At 40.5% G+C, this 22,861-nt stretch overlaps 1 protein-coding gene across 3 annotated transcripts in view; it reads left to right on the forward strand.

Moving 5' to 3' along the window:
• The window catches only part of TRIM24 (tripartite motif containing 24), a 120,716-nt gene that overhangs the window by 76,182 nt on the left and 21,673 nt on the right, over positions 1–22,861 (forward strand). Inside the window, exons 6-13 of one of the 3 annotated variants that reach the window (XM_074983816.1) lie at positions 229–343; positions 748–894; positions 6,888–7,005; positions 8,138–8,215; positions 13,014–13,279; positions 16,334–16,501; positions 20,924–21,061; positions 22,618–22,753. In XM_074983816.1, coding sequence (XP_074839917.1) covers positions 229–343; positions 748–894; positions 6,888–7,005; positions 8,138–8,215; positions 13,014–13,279; positions 16,334–16,501; positions 20,924–21,061; positions 22,618–22,753 — 1,166 coding nt within the window. Of the gene's footprint in view, positions 1–228; positions 344–747; positions 895–6,887; positions 7,006–8,137; positions 8,216–13,013; positions 13,280–16,333; positions 16,502–20,923; positions 21,098–22,617; positions 22,754–22,861 lie in introns of all 3 variants that reach the window. The other 2 variants (XM_074983815.1, XM_074983817.1) reach the window with 2 other exon arrangements.

Genomic DNA, 22,861 nt, shown 5'->3' on the forward strand with positions numbered 1-22,861 from the left:
ATTTGCATTCCTAAATCTGTGTTTTTGCATAGTTTTAACAAATTTATCCTGATTAGTTTCCAGGCCAATGGCAACATTTCATCCTGCGTACAGTACTAGATGCATTTGAGCAGGAACCCTCTGTATTTCATGCAACATTTGTTGAGTCAGGATGAGTTTTTGTGGCAGTTCCTTGAGGATGTCATGCTAAACAATTTAGTTTTCTAAATACTTCCTCTTTTCTTACAGAATCCTTGAAGCAAATCAGAATCAAAAGCAGGTGGAACAGAATATTAAAGTTGCTATATTTACACTGATGGTAGAAATAAACAAAAAGGGAAAAGCTTTGCTGCATCAGTTAGAGGTAAGTGCCATTCTAATATTCAAAATGTCTATTGTATGATGCAGGAAACCTGAATTTTTGGTGTCACAACCTCAAGTTGTCCAGGTTCATTGCAATAATGTGTACGTTTTGCTCTGACTCTCTCTCTTCTGTCTAAATACTACTACATAATAAATTCCCTAGAGAGCCTTCTTTCTCTCTCAAAATAAAGGAGATGGGAATCTGATTACGCACTGTGGGCTGATCTCTTGAATAAGAGGGTACTAATTTTACACTTTTTGGGGTATATAACTTTTTAAATACCATGTGAAAAATGCAGTGAAACCGTTTGATATTTTTGAGGATCATCACGTCTGTAGATAAGTAAAGCTAATACACTTTTCCAGTAAATTGAAAATTTCACTGGAAGTGCTTTCCCTTTATAGAGTCTGTCAAAAGACCATCGGATGAAACTTCTGCAGCAACAACAGGAAGTGGCAGGTCTTTCTAAACAGCTGGAACATGTCATGAATTTTTCCAAGTGGGCAGTTTCCAGTGGCAGCAGTACAGCATTATTGTACAGCAAACGCCTGGTAAGGCTAGGAAAGATAATTTTCCTTAGTTGTTAAGGAACTATAGTTAAGTCAAACAAGATGAATTTTCTGTGTCTTCAGTAAAGTTAAGGAATTAATCTTATTGATTACTTCCATATCTTGCAGCACAAGAGTGTAACATACATTTTTTTTCCCTATAATAGCACAAGTTGAGGAGAATGTTAAAACTTCAGTCTTTGATCCCACCTGTAAATATTCTTGAAAATTTGAGGAGTTGTAGGTTCTTCACAGGAATAGGGAAGTGTATAAAATGCTACTGTTAATCTAGTAACAGAGAGAGAGCCATGCTAGTCTATATACTATGAAAACAAAAAAGCAGTCCAGTAGCCTTTAAATTAAAACTAATGAAATAATTTGAGGTGATGAGCTTTGTCTCTCCAAAGCTCATCACCTAATTATTTTGTAAGTCTTAAAGTGCTACTGCACTGCTTTTTTGTTTTCATACAGTTAATCTGGTTGAGATGAAGCATGTCTTTTTGTGTATGTAAGCTTCCACTATTATCACAAATTTTTCAGCTCTGAGAAGGTGATCTAAACATTGTGTATATACATAGTTTTTTAATGCAAGATAAACGTGTAGGCTCCCCCAGAATCTGTATAACCTTCCATTGAAAGATTCTAAGACTTTGTCTTTAAAGTTGCAAGTTCTCTAAACTTCTCTACTTAAAAGAATAAATGGACATAATTCACACATCAGGAGTGGTAACATAGAAAAACCTATAGGAGAGAACACTTCAGTCTCCCTGGACACTCAGTAAGAGATTTAAAAGTATCAGTCCTACAACAAAAATCATTCAAAAAATAAACTGTAAAGAGAAATTTCAGAGCTGCAATTCATTTGCAAATTTGACTCCATCAACCAAGGATTGAACAGAGACTGAGAGTGGTTAGCCCATTACAAAAGCAGTTTCTCGACTCTTGATGTTCACGCCTCCACATTAGCAACTCATAATGGGCCACTGAACTGACTTGATTTCTCCTCTCCTTGATGTTCAGAACTCTACATTAACCACCAATAATCAGCCATGTCCACTCTGACTGAATAGACTTTGTCAGCTCTGCCCCTCCTCTTTACTGAGACTCCTTCTTTAAATCCTCCTCTGACTCTTCTCTTCTCTCCCTCCCCCCAACCACTCATGCATCCGATGAAGTGGCTCTTTGCCAACAAAAGCTTATGTTCCAAAATATGTTAGTCTGTAAAGTGCCACAGGACTTCTTGTTGTTTTTGAAGCATGCACTATGTAGCTGTTGGATTAGAGTAATGATACTATAGGTTGAGCTATACTAAAGCCAAACTGTTTAATGATAAAACAGAAAACAAGGCCTACAGATAATCAGGTCCTGCTACAAGTACAAATGTGTGGGGTTTTTTAAATGTGTGTTTACACAATTGCATGCAAATGGAATTGTGTTTATCCACACAGTCTTTTCTGCTGTCACAGTTGTTTGCTCATTCACACTTACCGGGTTTCCTAACCATGACTGTCAGTGCATTCTAGGCAATTAATCCTCATGCCTCAGTAAAACATCAGAGGTAGACTTTCAAGGCAGAAAAGGAGTTGTGCCCAGCTCTTGACAAAGGTAGACATTTGGCGGTTGGATTCCCAACTATTCTTTGACCTCTGAAATCTCCTCCAGAGGCAATACGTTGTACAGGGCAACTGATGAGGCTGTGTATTGTTGGATATCTTACTACAAAAAGCTGATAAGAAGCAGAATCTATCCTACTTAATTACATGAATAATTGCTAGGAAGCAGTGTCCACACTGCAGAAACAGAAATTGTCTGAATAGGTTGTAGAAAGACACCGTGTGCTAACATGAACTTCTGACATGAGAAAAACATTGTTAGTCATGATGAATAATCGCAGTAGCCAACAGTTTGAGTTATCTAATGCAGCGTTTCCCAAAGTGTGGCCCGCAGCTCGCCACCACTACTTGGGGTGTGGATGGAGATATTGTGGTCCACAGAAAGTATTCAAATTATCACATGGAATCCTATCAATTTAGTACATTTCCTATTTTCCCACATGCTGCGCGTGTGCTTTCATGTGGCTGAGCCTGTCATTGGTTTTCATGTCACAACAATCTTGGTTTGTTTCTGCACGGTGCAACATGTACATCTTTTTAGGTTAACTGCTTAAGTTTTCTTCCTTTATGTTCAATGAAATACCTTCTTATTTTCATCTTTAATGTGGATAAATGGCTGAAGAATGTGACTGGAAATACAACTAGCAAATGGTTGAATGATGTACAGCCTAATACAAGTGAGAATAAGAAGATAAAAACTTCTTGGACCTGCACGCATTCCGACAAGTATTTGAAATTTGGTTTTATAAGTGTTGGTAGTGATGATAATCACTTGCCATTATGAATAATCTGTCACGCAGAACTATCCGATGAGTGCATGAAACCTTCAAAACTGTGATGCCATTTGGCATGCAAACATCCAGAATACACAAGTAAGCCCATAGATTGTTTTCATAAATAAGAAAAATGCATTACTTCTACTAAAAAAAGCATGAAAAGTGCACTTTCTATGTGCTCTTCATATAAAAGCTTCTTGTGTTGGCTTCTTATGAAGTTTCAAAACTAATAGCCAAGGCACGTTTCTGCATATCGTTGGTGAAAAGTTAATACTTCCTGCATTGCATATTACATTCCATATTTGTGGATGAAAATAAGAAATCAGTTGGGCTTGCTGTCTTCTCCAACAATACAGTGTAATGTATATTTGAAGATATGTCAGATATTGAGGAAACTCTCGTACATCATATACAGAATAGGCAGTTTTTTGCATTACAAGTTCATCTTATTTTGTTAACCACTTCCAACAAGAACAATGGCTGATGAAATTTTTAAGCTAATCTATGATTTTATTATTCAAAGTGATATTGACTGACTTGAAAAAATGTTGGACTGAGCAGTGATGGGGCTCGAGCAATGTCAGGGTCTCTCACTGGGCTTGTCACATGGATTTAAGCTGTTGGCCCAAACTGCAGGGTGCATTGTAGTGTTCACCGAGAAGCACTAGCTGTGAAAACTGTGCCATCACTTTTGAGTTCCCCCCTTCAAGAATTTGTGAGGTTTATAAATTCACCTCGTCCTTTCAATTCCAGAATTTTCTTTGCTCAAAGCAGTAAATTAGGAAATGAACATGAGCATCTCTTATTACACTGTGAAGTTTGAAGGCTATCAGAAAGAAACCTTTTGAAATGACTCTTTGAAATGAAGGATGAAGTTTTATTGTTCTTGGAGCAACATCCTCCATTGGCAAAAGATACTTACATTTTAAATTTAGAGACAGATTTCATGAATTTGATTGGCTAAAAATGGTGACTGACTTATGTGACATATTTTGTGTTTTAAAAGAGTTAAGTCTGAATTTACAAAGCACTAAAATCAATATTTTCAAAGTTCACGAAAAAGTTGAAGCAACAATTTAAAAACTTAGCTTATGGGCACAGTGTGTTAACAAGAGAAACTTAAAATCTTTTTGTACTTCAACTGAATTACAAGAAAAATATGCTGAAACTAATACCTCAGATGCAATTTCAGCAGCAATCAAAGAACATCTCTTGGGGCTAATATCAAACTTTAATGAATATTTTCCTCCATTTGACGCCAGTAAAATGTGGTTTGAGAACCCGTTTACTGTTGACATTGAAAATTGAAGAAATATTACAATTGAATGCATCAGAAGTGGATTCATTAATTGAACATTCTTGTGACTCTGCCTTAAAAGAGAACTTTGATAAACTCTCCTTGATTGATTTTTTGGTTGAGTTGTAGAAATGAATATTCACATTTATCTGAGAAAGCAGTCAATTTCTTAATGCCTTTCATCACAACATATAAGCATGAAACTAGTTTCTCATCTTTGGTTTTCTTCAAAAATAGGTATATAAATAGATTGAATGTTGAACCAGATTTGAGGATAAAACTTTCTTCTTTTGCTCCTGACTTAAAGTTGCTATGTGATGCAAAACACCATCACCTTTCCCATTAGTTCTCTTTTTAGTTATTTAAAAGCTATAAAGTGCACACGTAATAAATTTCGTATATTCAACTCATCAAATTATAAGTAAACAAACTTTACAACTGTTAAAATTCTACTGGTTAAATTGTAATTAAGGTAATAAGTTAGGCACTTAAGTATTTTATATCAAAATTTATTATTATGTATTATTGTGCATAAATAATAAACAGTGAAAATTTATTCATTTTTCATTTTTTGTATGTGTTTATATTTTTGGGCTGCAAAATAAGGTACTGAAGAGAGTCCCAACTATATAAACTTTGGGAAACCCTGATCTAATGAATATAATAAACGACGTGCAGAGCCATGTATGCCATAGGCATTTTAAAAACTCTAAAGTGAACATGAAGTGAAGCATTCCTGAGGTGTAATAGCCTGGTTACTGCCAGCATCTGCTTTAATCCTGCATTCAATGTGGTAGTGATTACAGCTTTTAAACATTCCTTTTTAAAATTCTATATTTTATCATGCATTTTCGTACTTAGATATTTTGGTCTGTCTTAAAGATTAGGAAATGAAGAGTAAATAAGGAGCTCTATGAAGATACTTATGCAGTGGGTTGTCAATGCCAATACAAGTGGGTAAATTCAAATAGTATGAGATTGAGATATCTTCAGTAAAATTTTTTGGGATGTTTTGAGAGGAATTGCGTTTAGGTCTAATCCAAAAAGAATAGGTGGGTTGAGTTGGCTATCCTTTGCCTCTCTGAAGCTGTCTGTATTATGTTACAATTAGTATATGGTTGAAACTTCCAAATCTAGCATTCTCTTACCTGGCAACATCCATTTTCTGGCAGGACCATGGGACTCTCTGGTCCAGAAAGATCCACAGCTGGGAGGAGAAGGGGCCAGCCAGACCAGCGGTAGGAGCCCAGGGCAGCCACAGCTTGTCTAGCAGCAAGTGGGGGTTGGTAGGGTGTGGGAAATAGCTAGGGAGCCCGGGCCAGGAACAGCACCAGGGAGCAGTGGCCTGGGGTGGCAAGCTGGCAGGCCAGGCTCGTGGCAGCTCACCCTAGGGGCTGCGTGGGAAACCATGGGCTAGGGTGTGCACAAATCCCCTGGCTGGGGAGCAGTGGCTCATCCCCAGGGCTGGGGTTGCGTGCAAAGCTGTGGCCCAAAGAGGATGAGGACGGGTGACTGGGGCCAATACCCAGCAGCTGGGAGTCTGCCAAGGGAGGGGGGCAGGGCAGGGCAGGGGCAGAGCTGACCACCTCTGTTCCAGCAAAATCCCTCATCTGGGACCGCTCAGGTTTCGAGGGTGCCAGACCAGGCAAGTTAAACCTGTACTTGTCTTGCTTATGTCAGCCATTGCTTGTGTTTTCTTGGACTTTTTCCCTCCTCATTTTTCCTTCCTAATAAAAACTTTTTCAGGTCAGACTCTTAAATCTTTAGTCTTACAATTTTTTCTGTCCAACTCTAAATACAAGTGAATTGTTGAAACTAAGGACTTAGAAAAGCTCCTATATTGGCACATTTCAGAGCATTCCTAAACATTAATTAATTTCCTTATTGTGGAGGAGGGAAGCACAGAATTTTATTCTGAAACAACATCCTTTCTAATGAGATTAACAAGATTGGACACAGACGTGACAATATGGGACCTTCAGACAAGGTATGATCACTAAGTACAGAAAGCTTAGTAGCAAATATATTGTGTCATGGTCAGTCATTTAGGGATGACTACATATCTTTGCAGCTGGAAAAAATTTATTTTATACTGTAGTTAATGAGTGCTGAAAATTTGTTTTGAAACGGGGAGGCAAAAGTCACAGCTTTTAGCTGGTTGTGCAAAATTCTATGCTTTTCACATGAATTCAATACATTTTGCTTACGATAAACTTTAAATCCTGTTTTTGTCTTGTGGGAAAGTATCACAATTTAATTAGTGTTCCTTCCTAGAAGAAAAATGTTTTGTATCATGTTTTCCTGTTGTAGATTACATATCGTCTGCGATATCTCCTTCGTGCAAGGTGTGATGCTTCACCAGCAACTAACACCACTATCCAGTTTCATTGTGATCCTAGCTTCTGGGCTCAAAACATTTTCAATCTAGGTATGATGTGCCTCCTGCATGTTTTATCAACTTCATTAGAAACACGTGGTATCACTAAAAATAGTTTTGTCATCTGAATGGTTTCCTAGAGATATCATTCAGTGTATTTAATGTGTCTCCTTTTGCTGGACAGAAATTACTCTAAAATGCATATCTGATCTGACTCCATATTGGATGCTATTCCAGGCAATAAAGCTGGGTAGGCAGTGCCTAACTAGTTTTAGGTGTCTGAGCAGAGGCATAAGAGCTGAGGGTGGGAAGATAGGGAGCAGGAAAGCTACAATGAAATGCCATGGGTACAGACAGTATTTTAAGTAATAGTTTTCTGTTGGAGTTCAGTACTTTGTCATAGCCCTATACTGTTTGCTTACTGTCTTGCCTGGCATATGATTAAAATGTTAGAGGTCATAGAGCAGTCAAAGATTGACCATCCCCACTGTGCCACACTCTCTAGGCATGCTTCATTCCCACCTTCTGACTGGTAATTTGCATATTCACTTACCTGCCAATGGCCAGATTGGTTTCTGCTTGTACATATTATGATAGGGAGCTTTGTGAGTAGCCTCTTTAACATGACTGACATACTCAGTGTAATGAAGACATGCAGCATAACAACAGTCCTGCTAAGAACAGGAATTAGAGGCTATAGGGTTTCTATCTTGAGAAATTTGGCTGTTGTCATGCCACCCTCGTTCCTTGGTTTGCGTTATAACTAGGGCCCTACCAATTTCACAAGGGTGAAAAACACATCTTGGACTCTGAATCAGCCCTTCCCTGTGAAATCTGATCTCCCCTGCTTCCGGGAGCCCAAAGTTTTTAGTTCCTACTGTGGATTTGCTGGGGAGGGACAGGAGATATCTTTCCCTGTATGGCTGCTTTTGGTGGCAGGATCAGACCCATCTCTAGAGGTAGCACAGAAATGAAGATGGCATACACATGCTGCTGTGCAGCAGCAGCATGGGACTCAAGCTCAAGGCTTCTGTTCCTTCTCTTAGCATTTGTGGCTCTAGCAGCCAAGCTCAGATGTTTCTTCTCCTAGTGAATCCTGGGTTTTGAACTTCTTCACCCCCGTCCCCCAACCCCCTGTCCCCGAACACATGCACGCACACCTCATGTCTTGCCTCCCCTCTAGGCACCAAGCTGGGAGCTTCCTCCCTGATGGTTTCTGATGCCAGGGTCTTCTGCTTCTGGTGCTGGTGTCTCTTGCTGGGTAAGCCCAGTAACTGTTGGGACCATGTATGCCCCTTTTGCTGTTTCATGCTGCTGTGAGATAATGTAAAGGTCAGAGCTGTCTCTCTCCACCCTCAGTTCTTTCTTAGTGCCTGTGATGTTTGTCTGAAGTGCTTTCCCTTGTTGCTGTTTCTCTTTTAGCTTTGCATGTAGCAGGTACTTGTTTAATAGTTTCTTAGAATTTTTTGCCATTAAGTTTGTGTGGTGAGATACTTATGGTCTTTGCCATTCACTGCATTATTAGTGCCTGGTGCTGAGGCATGCCTCTGTCCCTGGGCTTCAAGTCTTGTGCTGCATGCAAAAAATCAGCATCAGGTGGTGACTCTCTCTCTTGGTGATTCTCAGTGTAGATGGATGCCAAAACTGTAGGGACTATAACCCCAAAATTAAAGAGAGGCATGCACCTTTATGAAGGCAGACCTCTGACTACCCTGGGAGCTTCCCCTCTTAGACTATCCACTAAGCAGAGGAATAATGTTTCTCTCATGGTGATTTGTACAATTTTACACCTCCCCATTCTGGAGTCGTTGGTGGCTCCAGTTTCTAATGAGAGCATGCACCAAGGTTGGCAACAGGATTACATCTCCTGAATGCTAATCAGCATGCACTGTTGGGACATTGACTTTGCTTTCTGGAAAAATATTTTAAAATATACGGACAGGGTGCAAGAGCAGACCAGGAAAGAGTTTTTCTTTGGTTAGTGAGGGAAAGGATAGCCAAGACCTCACTTTAGGCTGCAGCAGTTCAAAATTGCTTCAGACTTCTGGTGTATATGGCCTCATGTATTTACATGATTCCGTTTGCCAGGCTTTATCTTAGGAAGCTGCAGATCTGTGTGACCCTGATGTTCTCTGTAGTTCACCATCCCATGAGCATGATGGCTTGAATGACCACATGGAACTTTTCCCCTTTGGACTCACGGATAGACCGATCCAATACATATGTGCTTGCTGCTTTTGTTCCCACAAAAGTTACTTTGACTTAGGTTATGGACACTTGTTCCCTGAGTTGTGATGGTTCCACTGGGTTCTCTGAAGATTCCAGGGCTATGGCCTGGCCAAGATTAGTTCACTATATACATATGGAAGTTGAGAGCCATTCTTTTAGTTACACGTTTTTCTTTCCCATATCAAGGGAAGGAATTTTACTAGTACTTTATGGCAATACATTGGTCAAGTTCTATGTGAACAGACAGGAAGGAGGCTGATTGGCACTTCTTTGCCAACAACCAGTACTGCTTTCAGACTTTAGTATCGCCAGCTCACAACATCTCAAAGCTTCCCACTTCTTGGGTATTCAGAACAGACCAAATGCATAGGCATTTCACCAGTTGCTGAGAGCTCTCTCTCAAAATAGTCAGGTTCTTTTTTTCCCCAAGTATAGGAATTTCCCATATATACTTGCTTGCAACATGCACCAATAGAAAGTTTAATCAGTTTTGTTCACAAGCAGATCACTGTCCAAGGTGTGGCACAATTTTTATTCTGTTTTGTTGGACATACTCATGTATTCATATCTCTGGATTCTGCTCTTGCCCAAGATGGTGTTTTAGGAATCAGACTGGACTATGCTCAAATGATTTACTCTGTATCATTGGCATGGCCTGCCCAGTCTTTGGTTTTGCACGCTGCTGAGTGTCTCAAGTAATTCTCCATTGACCCTGCTGCCAGACCTAGACTTGATTTCACTAAACCTTTACCTGCGATCTTGATGCTCCGTACTTAACTACTCAAACAGAGATCTGTTCAAAAGATGCATGAAACATCCTAACGCAGCCTTCTACTAAGAGTGCTTACCACAAAATGCAAGGGATTGTCCATTTGGTCTTGGCAAAAAATGGATTTATCCAGTCAGGGCTCCAGTACAACATAAGCTGGACTGGTGGTTGTATCTGAAACAAGATCTTACTATTAGTTCCACCAGGGTTCACCTAGCAGCTATTCTGGCTTTCTGCCCTGTAACAGTTAATCATTCTTTTCTTCAGCCTATGTCCATCAGGTTTTCATAGTCTGGACACAGGATATGCCCAAATGAAGGATCCTCTTATTCTTTGGGACTTATGCCTAGAGTAGTGGTTCCCAACCTTTTCCAGACGGGAACCTATTTTGACAATCCAGGAAGACTTGGTGACCCAAGGCAATTCAAAAACAGTGGGGGGGGTGAGGGGGGTAGTTCTGTAACTAGCTAATTTTGCGCCTGAGGCAAAAATATAAAATTGTGCCGCCTCATGTTTATATATTCATAATAGTTATTTCATAGAAAAAAGGAAATAGATTCATAAAATCATACATCATTTACTATAGTTAATCAGAGTTGTGGTGGTGGAAAGATGCTTCCCCTGGCCTCAACCCCACAATCAGGGCCTAGGGGAGTCACACTGAGGTGTTAGGAGTTGCTCAGGGGCTGGAGGCGTCTAGAGGAGGCTAGGGGATTCACATTAAGGGGCTAGGAGTCACTTGAGGTGTGGAGGGGGCTGGGGTGTCACACTTGGACTAGGAGACTCACGGGCTAAAGAGGGCTAGGGGAATCTCATGCAGTGGCTAGGAGTCACTTGGGCTGGAGAAGTTAGAGGGGGCTTGGAGAGTCACACTCAGAGGCTGGAGGGGGAGAGGGGAGTCACATTCAGGGGCTGGGAGTCACTTAGACACTGGAGGAGCTAGGGGAGCCACAGGGACCCCAAGAGATGGAAGCTGGCTGGCAGTGCCAGCCCCTGGAATCCCAGTGGGGTGCAGGAAGGATCCCTGAGCCCCACGACTGGAAGCCAGCAGGGCACAGAGCTCTGACCTGCTCCTAGCCCCCAGTCCCAGGCTTAACCCTCCCAATCCTTTCCCTCCCCCACTTACCTCACTTGAGCTGGGCACTGCTCCTTTGGCTCCCTAGCTCTCTTCCCTATATCTTTTTCACATGTAGGTGAGCAGTTCACTGTCCTGCATGGCTGAAATGGCATTTAATCTGATGGCTGTCAAGCCAATTAAGAAGCTGAGTACCATTTCAGTGTGAATGGCTTCTTAAGAGCCACCTGGGAGCTGTCCAGGCCAGCTGGCAACCCTTTTCAAATGTAATCGCAACCCATGTTTGGTTTGCAACCCACAGGCTGGGAAACCCTGGCTGAGAGTTAGCAAAACTGAGTCCTCCCTTTGAATCTCTGGTAGCCTTTTTAGAGGTAATCACCTCATTGAGGTAAGAGGCTAGGTAAACTGAGAATTCTAGTATTAGATTCCCTTTATACAGTCCTCTACAAGGACAGGGTAGATACATGCCCTCATCCAAAGTGGTTTCTCATGTCCACACCAGTCATTCAGAGGTTTACCTGCTTTCTTCACTAAGTCCTCTGTAGGTAGATGTGAAAATCTATGTCCTGGATGTTGAGAACATCAGCACTCTATTTGGACAGAACTAAATTGTTTAGGTTGTCCTCATAAGTGTTCATTGCAGTCATGCACAGGATGAAGGCTCTTCTAGTGTCACCTTGAAGAGCCTTGCCATGGATTTCATCCTGTATACATTTGTGTGATATCCTAGCCAAGGTAACTCTGCTTGGTAGGGGCTGGCATGTTCAGTGAGATCTCACATGGCCTTTGCAGCAGTTCTAGCTCACATGCCTATATTGGATATTTGTAGTGCTGCAACTTGGTCATCAGTATATACTTCTGCTTCTTGTTATGCACTCTCCCACTGGTCTGGAAAAGATGCCAGATTTGTTTCAGACAAGGTACAGCTCCAGATTGAACTGCAGGGGAATGGATACATGTAATCACTCAAAAAACCTGTTACTAACTGGTTTTGTAACCATGTGAGATTTGGGATCCACAGGACAGTGGCTCCACCCTTTTATATCATTGCACCCACTGGAAGTGGAATGGATATTGCAACACAGTTTGAAGAACAGTCATTACAGAGCAAGTTAGTAACAGTTTTTTGTTTGTTTGTTTTTTCCACTTTCCCTTCCCTGCCTCTACTTATCTTTGATAAAGGTATTTCAAAAGAGGCGTATCTGTATCTTTTCCTGGGGGGTAATCTCTCCAGCTATGTGAGTAGGTGATACAATATATGTGAAGGTATAAAATAAGCTGATTTTTTTTTTTTTAATTTCCAGGAAACCATTCTTTTTCTTTCTGATATACTCTTGAATTGATGGGTGGTTCTCCTGTAAAATCTGCAAGATAGTGAAATGGAAACAGGAATTCCATGTTGGAGCCTCTGTATTTCTGGCTATTTGCATGGCTTCATTAACCGTAATAATGTAGCACTGGCCCCTTTTGGTCTGTTTCCATAGTTTTACACACCTTCAGAAGCTGAAGACTTTAAGGGTTAAAGCTTCCAAGGTTGATCAGGGTATGCTTCCTTCCCTCTGTCTAATGTGTTGTAGCAATTCTTGTATATAAAGAAACTCAGGTCTGCAGTTGTATGTTAGCTAGAATACTAGCTAGACTCTTTTACTGGCAGTTTAACAGGCTAACTGGATGTTACTAAACTTAGTGATTGGGCACTGTTGAGAACATATATATTTTTAAAAAGCATTGAAACGTATCTCTTCAGAAATATCTTCAAAAAGTTAAGTAACCTATAACTTTTAGTGCCCTCATTGTTATCAAGGATGCAATAAAGCACAAGTTCTGCAGCCATTGACAATGATTCTGGAAAGAATTGTCTTTTAAACTGCAGTTAGGAATGGTCAGCTGGGAGTAGTGACCTGATGGCATAAAGTGGGAGATGATAACCTGAATGTCTCCTGAACAGTCAGGTGAACATTTTAAAATGTTTTTATTTTTAACCAGGTTCTCTGGTAATTGAAGATAAAGAAATCCCACCACACATGCCCAAGAACCCTGTGATAGAACCAAATTTACAGCCACAGAGTGGTTTACCTCCAAACCAACTGTCTAAGTTCCCAACACAGATAAATTTAGCTCAGCTGCGACTCCAGCACATGCAGCAGCAGGTCATGGCTCAGAGGCAGCAAGCTCAACGCAGGGCAGGTCCAATGGGGATACCAAACCCAAGAATTCCAGGACCCATACAGCATCCTCCGTCTCCTCACCAGGTAAACTATTGTCCTAGAGAGAAGACATGTCTGTACGTATTCTAACAGAATGATAACAGTGACTTCCCAGTGAAGATATTTCATTGGCACATCAGTTTTTAGAGAATATTATAATTATAAGGAAACCTGTAGTGAATATATTTACAGCACTTTTTCAAAACATCAATGTCCATATGTCTAGAAATTCCAGATAATGTCTGAGCATTGTAAAGAACTTCTTCTGATCCTTTGAGTGACAGTCTCTGAGATACTGCACTATGGATTACACCTGTGCCTGGAGCCAGAGAATTTGAGTTTGTTGGTTTGTCCATGTGCACTGGCTCACCTTATGCCTTCAAGAGATAAAGCGGCAGATGGATCAGCTGTCTGTCCAGTTCCTTCTCATAACGTCGGTGGCATAAGTCCACCTTCAGAAAGGGGGAATGTAGGTCACAGATCTCGATTATGAAGGATACCTACTTTCACATAGCTATTTAGCGTGCTGACAGACGCTTTCACTGATTGACGGTGGGTTCTAATCTTTTTTTAGTATGGAGCACCCCCCTTTAAAATAACAGTTGCTCCCAGAGTCTTCAAGATATTCACAGTAGTAGCAGCCCATGTCATATGTCGTCATCTCATTGTCTCCACCTGCCTCAGTGACTGCCTCCTTGCAGCAAAGTCCTGCCCGGAAGCCTATGCATCAGTTTCTCCGATACTACTCATATTGTTTGCTCAGAACCAGCATAAACACTGAAAGATCTGTTCTCACTGCATACAATCTCTGAACTTCATCAGGGCAACCTTCTATCACAACAAGAACATATATGCTCAAGGACAAGCTCCAGACTGAACAATATAGCTTATATCACGTGTAATCTGCACGCACCAGTCAAGATGTATGTCTCTTAGGTCATATGGCCTTGTGCACCTACATCCTTGTCCTTCGCTAGACTCCACCTTCATTAGCCTCAAATGTTGCTGCAGTTGGTATACTCCAAGCCCCCACTTCATGAAAACTCTTGGTGACAGTTTCACCCCAAAGTATCATCATCTCTGATTATGGGGGACAAATCCTCATCAGCTATTACAGATCCCTCCTTGTTAGGTTGGGAGGGCACCATGAATAGTCACACTGCAGCATGAAGTGCTCACATATCTCCAGGGTCTAGAATGCCTGTCAGTGTCTTGGTGTTGCAAGTAATCTTGAAGGCATGAGACTCCTTTGTTCCCTTCATCAGTACTTACCATGTCCATGTGTGAAACAACATTACAATGTCTTCTACATCAAAAAGCAAGGGGGAAGCAAGTTTAGTCTCCCTGCAAACAAAAGCAGCCAGTTTTTGGAAATGGTGTATTAGCTGTCAAGTCAACATATTGGCTGCTTACCTTCTGGAGAAGCCAAATGTGCTTACAGATTCCTCAGCAAACATTTCATCGTTGAACACAAGATGGAGCTTCACCACTTGGTACTATACAATGTTTCCCCTCTGGACTTCTAGTCAAGGATTTGTTCGCCTCCTGAAAAAAACAGGAAATGTACTATACATTTATTGACCCAGAGTAGCACTAGGTCACCAGTCCTAGGGTGACAGTCTCCTTCTTTCTTGGGTGGACTAGTTAAGCTATGCCTTTCTTCCATTACTGTTCCTTCTACAAGTTTTACACAAAATCTCGAAAATGCGTGAGTCATTCTTCCGGCCCAGACAGATGTCATCCCAGCTTCTAGTCCTCCCCTCAGTGTTTGTCAAGCTCGTGGCCCAATGGAATAGCAAGATCAGGCACCCCAATCTATGTCCACCCACACATCGGGCTTCGTTATTTGTATGGGCATCACTCTAAAAAGCATATGTATTTGGATGGGCATTATTTCTAGGATGTTCATGCTCCATAAGCCATTTTAATAGTAGAAAGGCATCTACTAGAAAATGTACTTCTCTTCTTCAGCACAAAAGAGGCATCTTCCCAGAGGCTGCTTCTCTCCCAGCCATCTTGGACTGTGTTCTGGCTTCGAAGACATCAGGTTTGTCTGTCAGCTCTTTGCAAAATAATTGGGCAATGATCAGCACATGCCATCAGCCTTCTCATTGCTAATTGTTCTTCACACATCCACTGACCAGTAGATTCTGGAAATGCCTAATTAGAACCTTCTCACTTATTCAGAAGCCTGTTCCCCAGTGGGACTTCAGCCATGTCCATGTACTCTCAGTACTCACCAGGCCCCATTGGGCCTTTTGCTACTTGCTCCATGGCCCTTCTTTCAATATGTGTTTTGGTTTTTTTGTTTGTTTGTTTGTTTTTTCCATGATGACGTGTCTGCAAGAGGATCCCTGCTAGACAACCATAAACCAACCATATGGGACTCCTTTCACACATTTGCAAGACTACGTGCCCTGGGGCAGAACTCTTATGCTCGTGCATCCTTTGGGGCGGTGATACTGTGTTCAGCCCTACCGTCTACATCGTCAATTTCTCCTGCTTAAGTACAGTTGCTTTTCACTATGGGTGACAGAATTAGGGACCGTCACTCCAAGAAGTGGAGGTTACTTATGTGTAGCTAGAGGTTCTTTTGAGATGCATCCTTTTCTATATTCATGTGGTTTTCCTTTACCTCTGCAGTTTCTTCTTCATCACAAATCAGAGGGGGTTAGTCTTCCTACTCTTTATCCCCTCAGCTGGAAACACAAAGTGAGCTAGGTGCACAGGCAAACCAATGGACACTGCTTTCAAATTCTTTGGCTGGTCTCTTGGTGCCCATGCGTAACCCACAGTGGAATACAAAGAATTGTCAGATAGAGGTAGGTAACCTCCTCTTACCGTATTATGCAGTTTTCTCCTGTGGTTATTTCACATGGAGTAGTCAAAACATATTTATATTTTACTCTTAATTGTCAAGATGCATCAGTGTAGAGATCTGAATTAATCTTGCATTTGAGTGAATGGTTCAGTACTATGTTTGTTATGTATTTTAAAAGTTTTCAGTGGAAGTTGCAGAAAGGGGATTTTCAGGAGCGTTTGGTGTCAGTCCTCATACACCTTACTTATGTTGTCTGCCTGTCTGTCTGTCTCTTCCAGCAGCCACCTCCACGCTTGATTAACTTTCAGAATCACAATCCCAACTCTAATGGGTCAGTTCTTCCTGCTCAGCAAATGAAGTTTCCCCAGAACCAGAATATACCAAGACTAACAATAAAGCCCAACCCCTTACAAATGGCGTTCTTGGCACAACAAGCTATTAAACAGGTAAGGTTTCTATGTTTCTCCATTCACCAACTCAAAAAGTTTTTAAAAAAAAAAAAAAAAGTTTTATATTCCATAGTTTTCCAGCATGGTTTTCCAATGAATACACTACTGTACGGTTCCGTGTTCTCAAAACTATTTATCAGTGTGGGGTGCATATGCAGTTTCCTCTGTGTATTACGTCCATGTAATTTTTATCCTCTGGCCTATACAGGGAGTAGATCACATTGCTGCAGCTGTGTGATGATTTGGTCACAAGTGGCCTACAGGCTGAGAACTACTTGTCTAGTCTGTTGCAAGTTATCAGATGGTTTTTGAAATAAGTAATTGTCAAGCTCAGCTGTTCTGACTACTGGAATAGTTAGAATTTGTGTACACAACTTGTTACTTTGATATAACTTTGAGTAAATCATACCACTTAGTGATGTTAATTTGTACTGATTTAAGATCTGGTTAAGACAGCACTGTGTTTCCCATCTCTGAGGCAGAAGTTACTAAGACAGTGAGAGAGCTTTCTCTCCTCCATCAACTTAGAGCAGTGGTCACCAACTGGTAGATTGTAATTTGTTGATCCTGGGAAGTTTCTCAATGTGTGATGATCAGCAAGCTCTCTGCCCAGGTCCCATGCTGCTGGCCCTTATCCAGAAGTGACCAGCATAGCCCTTTGTATGTGGAGGAAGGAGGCAGGGGTCTCGGCACGCCGCTGCTGCCTGAAGGCACATCTCTTGCAGCTCCCATTGACTGGGAATGAGAAACTGGCCAATGGGAGCTGGAGGTTCAGTGCTGGTGGAGAGGGGCAGTAACCAGAGCCATATGTTCCTTGACCCACACCTCTGGGTCGAGAGGGCACATTGGCCACTTCCAGAAGCAGCATGGGGTCGGGAAATACAGTGCACATCTTTAAAAAGGGAAGAAGGGTAATCCAGGGAACTTACAGACCAGTCGGCCTCACCTCAGTCTCAAGAAAAATCCATGGTAGGAGATCTCATGGAATCCATTTTGAAACACTTGGAAGATGGGAAAGTGATCAAGAATTAATTAGCATAGATTCACAAAGCACAATGCATGATAGATCAACCTGACTGTCTTCTGTGACAAGGTAACTGGCTCTGTGGACATGGGGAAGTCAGTGGATGTGATATACCTTGTCTGTAGCAAAGCTTTTGATACAGTCTCCCACATAATTCTTAAATAGTAACAGAGTAACACAATTCTTGGAAGCTAAAGCGGTATGGTTAGGATAAATAGACTGTAAGGTGAATAAAAAGTCATCTAGATTGTAGGGCTCAAAGGGATGAATGGCTTGATGTCTGGTTGGTGGTTGGTTTCAAGTGGAGTGCCCCAAGGATCAGTTCAAGGGCCGGTTTTGTTCAACATCTTTATTAATGACCTTGATGAGGGGATGGATTGCACCCTCAAGTTTTCAAATGATGCTAAGGTTGAGTGTTCGATAGGGATAGAGTCTAAACCTCTGTGTCCCATGAAACAGTGCTGTTCTGTGTGAAGTGAGTAGGTGTTCCATGAAAAAAACTTGATGCTAGTGATATTGTTCCTTCAAAAATATTAAATATGAAATTATGTATATAAAATACTAAGGTATTTGAATATTTAGATTGTAGGTATATTAAGACTTATAACACATTCATAATAGTATAGTTGTTCAACTCATGCTGAAACAATGAGTCAATTCAAATTGTTTCAGCACGAGTCATGTTCGGAGAAGTCATGAGATGCTGCACCTTGTAAGAGGATCCAACTGTCCAGCATTGTTCCTAATGTTAACTGGATTGGTGATCAAAAGATGCAAAAACTCTTCCCATTTAAAAAAACAAAAAAAAACCAAACCTGTCAAATGTTGTTTTTATTTTTCCAGTTTTCTGTAAACCTAAATTTATAAAATCATAAAGTTTAAAAATATTTTCTAGAACTAATTTGTTTCACATTTGTTCATGTTTTTTAAGCTTTGAGGAACGATGGTCCTTTTTTTTAACAATATTGTCCTTTTTGTTTTTGTATGAAAGAGTGACTCTAACCATCCTTCTTTTGGATGTTCTGTTGATGTTTTGTTTTCGGTTTGTATTTAATTTTTGTACTTAATTATAGGGTTGCTAACCATCTTCCCATCAGGAGGACATGGGTTGTTCATTCAGATGATTTTCTCTTGTTTTTGTTTTTTGTAAATAAGACACCTGGAAAATCTAACTCTCTTAAATCAACTTTTGATCATCATGTGTGGCAATTTTTCTGTATGAGCCCACCTCCTGCGACCAGCATACGTGCATTGTATCAATACGTTCCAAGCCCAAAAGTATTTCATGGCCAAATGCATTTGAGAAATGCTGATCTAGAGTGACGGAGACAAATTGGAAGATTGGGCCAAAAGAGATCTCATGAGGCTCAACGAGAACAAGGGCAGAGCCCTGTATTTGGGACTGAAGAATCCCAAACAGACTGTGGGCCGACTGGCTGAGCAGCAGTCCTCCAGAAAGGGACCTGGAGATTGCAGTGGGTAAAAAGCTGGATATGGGTCAACAGTGTGCCCTTGTAGCCAAGAAGACTAATGGCGTATTAGGGTGTGTTAGGATGATCATTTCCATCAGATCTGAAGAAGTAATTGTTTCCCTTATTCTACACTGGTGAGGCCATATCTGGAGTATTGCATCCAATATTGGGACCCCTGCTACAGAAAGGATGTATTGTACGCATTGGAGAGCTTCCAGTGAAGGGCAACGAATATGATTAGACTGCTGGAGCGCACAACCTACTAGGAGAAACTGTGGGATTAGATCTTGTTTAGTCTGGGGAGGAGGAAAAGAGCGATGGGGGATTTGATAGCGGTCTTTCAACTACCTGAAGGGAAGTTCCAAACAGGATGGAGTTAGGCTGTTCTCAGTAGTGACAAATGGCAGAGAGAGGAACAATGGTCTCAAGTTGGAGTAGAGGAGGTCTAGGTTGGATATCAAGAAAAACATGTTTCACTAGGGTTACATCTACACTTGCATTCCTCTTTCAAAAGCTGAATGAAAAATGAGGGAAATAAAAAATGCAAATGAGGCAGTGATTTACATGTCATGCTTCATTTGCATAATCTCTTCTCAGAAATTCTTTCAAAAGAGGGAAAAAAACAGTGTAAATGGGGCTCTTTCAAAAATAAACTCCTATCTTTGAAAGAACCCGTCCTATTTTGTTTCAGGAAGAAGGGTTCTTCTAAAGATGGGGTTTATTTTCAAAAGAGCCCTGTCTACACTGTTTTTAATTTAGAAAGAATTTCTTCCTAAAAGAGATTATGCAAACAAAGCACAAGATATGTAAATCAGTGCCTCATTTGCATTTTTGATTTCCCTCATTTGCATTCTGCTTTCAAAAGAGGAATGCAAGAGTAGACGTAGTGAAGCATTGGAATAGGTTACCTAGGGAGGTGATCTAATCTTCATCCCTTGAGGTTAAGTCCAGATGTGACAAAGTCCTGGCTAGGAGGAGTTAGGGTTGGTCCTGCTTTGGGCAGGGTTCTGGATTCTTCTTCTTGTGGTCTCTTCCGGCCTTAGGATTCTATGTTTGGATAAGAGTAAATATTTAAGTTACTTTCTTTCTATCTATGGATCTTCCAGACTTGGATTTCATGTGCCTGGTAGAGACACACAAAATCCTGCTATCTGGGGTTAGCAGTCAACCTCTCTCTTTCTTGATATTGCAAGTAGTAAAGGAGATTGTCCTATCAACCTGACTCTGAAGATGGCCAGGTAAGTCAATTGCAGATAAGTTGATTCTAGCTAGGGCAGTTTTGTAGCTAGAACTGCATATCTGCAATCAACATACCTGCCTAGTGTAGATCAAGCCCTACTCAGTGAGGCAAACACTGATAGATGAAGCTTCTTGTACATTTAGTGCAAAGTATCTTACTACCATATGAAGGAATGAAACACTTATCTGCAACCTAAAAAATAGAATAATAGTGCCTTGTCTTTCTTGTGAGTGGAATCGGAGAAGATCAAGATGGCTTTTCAAGACCTTTTCAAATCAATTAAAAAAAAAAAAAAAAAAAAAAAAAAAAGGTTTTTCACTGTCCAGTTAAATAAGTTTCCATACAGAAAATACAGGAACAGCGTTTCACGTTCAGTCCATTGTTGGTAATGCATTTATTTCACTAGAACTATTATACATTTATAAATACTAATACATATTATCAGCAAGAAATAACTTCATTTTTAATTTTTACAGAAATCCTCATGTCCTATTTCTCTTTCCATTTCTAGTGTCGTCATCAGAGGCTGCAGAGCAAATATTTGTTTCATGTCTAACTTCAACTCATTCTGATTTTCGTGTTGCTGCTTGCTCTGTTCAGATATGATCATGTTAGTTTGTGGAACAGATCTTCTACTATGGAAAAGAAAAATAATGAGTTCTGTATTTTTTTTTCTTGTTTAGTGGCAGATAAGCAGTGGACAGGCTGCCCCATCAACTGCAATCAATACCACATCTACTCCTTCCAGTCCAACAGTTACTAGTGCTTTAGGATGTGATGGGAAGATATTTGGTCCACCTATGATTGATTTGAGTTCTCCAGTGGGTAGTTCCTATACCCTACCTTCTCTTCCTGATGTAAGAATAAGACAGGAGCACTGGTTTACAAGTTTTATTTAAAAGTGAACTTACTGTTTGCAAAGGGTAGTCCATGGAAAGGTCTTAAAGACTGAAATATTCTCTACTCAAAGTAGTAAAGTATAAAAAGTAACAATTTAAGTTTTCCTACATGGTCCTGACAGTGCCCCAGCATTACACTGGAGGCTTTGCCTTTAAGAAGTTTAGGACTGGCAGGAAGAGTAACAAATAAGAATTCAGTTGTACTCTTTTTGTGTAGACACATGCTGTTCTTCATCTGTCATCTTCAGTTGCTGCTAATAAAGCTGAGGAAACTCAGCTTTGGTCATCAGTATCCATAACGTGCACAAGTTACAAATATAGGGTTCCAGTACAATTAGTCCTCAATTTTCTGGATAATTACAAGTTTGCCTCAGGTAGATATTAATATATAGTAGTTAGCTCATTCAGTAATTTTTTTTCCTATAGGTGAGAATGGGAGTTAGGAGCCCAATGCTCATGATTTGCATGTGGTAGGAGGTGAAGGAGTGTCATCCTGCTGTTTATCTGGCAGACTTTGAACTGGAAACATCGAGTCTCTTCAGATTACTACTGCTTTATCAGAGGGCCAAACTGGAGATTTTGATCTTGAAGTGGTCATCTTCATTGTATCAAAAACAAGGAAAAGTGCTCTTAAGCATCCCTGTTTGTTCCTTCTATTTCCTGGTCCTTCTTAGTTGATCTAAGATCTAGAATAACCTTTTTATCTTTAAGTGAAAACATTGACAGAGGCATTGTTATGGTAGCATAATGAAAATTGAGTATCTCATAATTTTAAATTATTTGAAGATACTTCATTAACATGCACAGAGTACATTATTGTACAAATCATAAACATGCGGTTTGAGTCTCTGGGAAGAATATTCTCACAGGAGTAGCCATGTTAGTCTGTAGCTTCACAAAAAAGTCCTGTAACATCTTAAAAGCTAAGATTTATTGGGTAATGAGCTTTCATCGGTAAGACCCATTTTTTCAGACTGGAGTAGACAATAGAATTCAGGGTTTAGTAGGGAGGAGGGAAAGGATGGAGTAGGAAAAGGGGTGAGGGGCGTCACTAATAGGACCAGTAAAGAAGTAAATTAAGTGGGATGAGTGCCATTCCTGTGAATATCAAAGATGGGGAAATTACCTTGTAATGGGTAAGATCATTTGAGATCTCTTACAATTCAGATGTCTCCTGCTGTAATCTTGTAAAATTCTTTTGTAGAAAAATGGCTACTTGCAATCCTTTATTGACTGTCCAGGGAGGTTAAAGTATTCCCTGATACGTTTATGTATATTCCAGTTTCTGATGTTGGATCTTATGTCCATTCATCCTTTGTCTCAGACACTGTTTGCATGTTCTTTTTTAATTAAATGAAATAAATGAGCATGTTAAAAGTGTGTGTGTGAAACTTCAACCTGTAAGTAATCTATAAGGACACATTATTGATCACATTATTTCTGTCTTGAGAGTAACCTGTTTTTCTTTCATCTTTTAGATTGAGTGTTCTGGAAGCATTACACTGGATAACATTGTGAGGAAAGATGGTATTGTGGAGCAGAGTCAGCCAAAACCCCCTTCAAACAGAACTGTGCAGTCACCAAATTCATCAGTGCCCTCTCCTGGCCTCGTGGGTATGGTGATTTAAATGGTATAGTGGGAAATACAGCATTTAGACACTTTACTCCTTGATCTGAGTTCTCATTTATCATAATTGTTTGCATTGTAGGCAGAGATAAAAA

The sequence above is a fragment of the Carettochelys insculpta genome, chromosome 1 (genome assembly GCF_033958435.1).
Source record: "Carettochelys insculpta isolate YL-2023 chromosome 1, ASM3395843v1, whole genome shotgun sequence".
NCBI classification, from domain to species: domain Eukaryota; kingdom Metazoa; phylum Chordata; order Testudines; family Carettochelyidae; genus Carettochelys; species Carettochelys insculpta.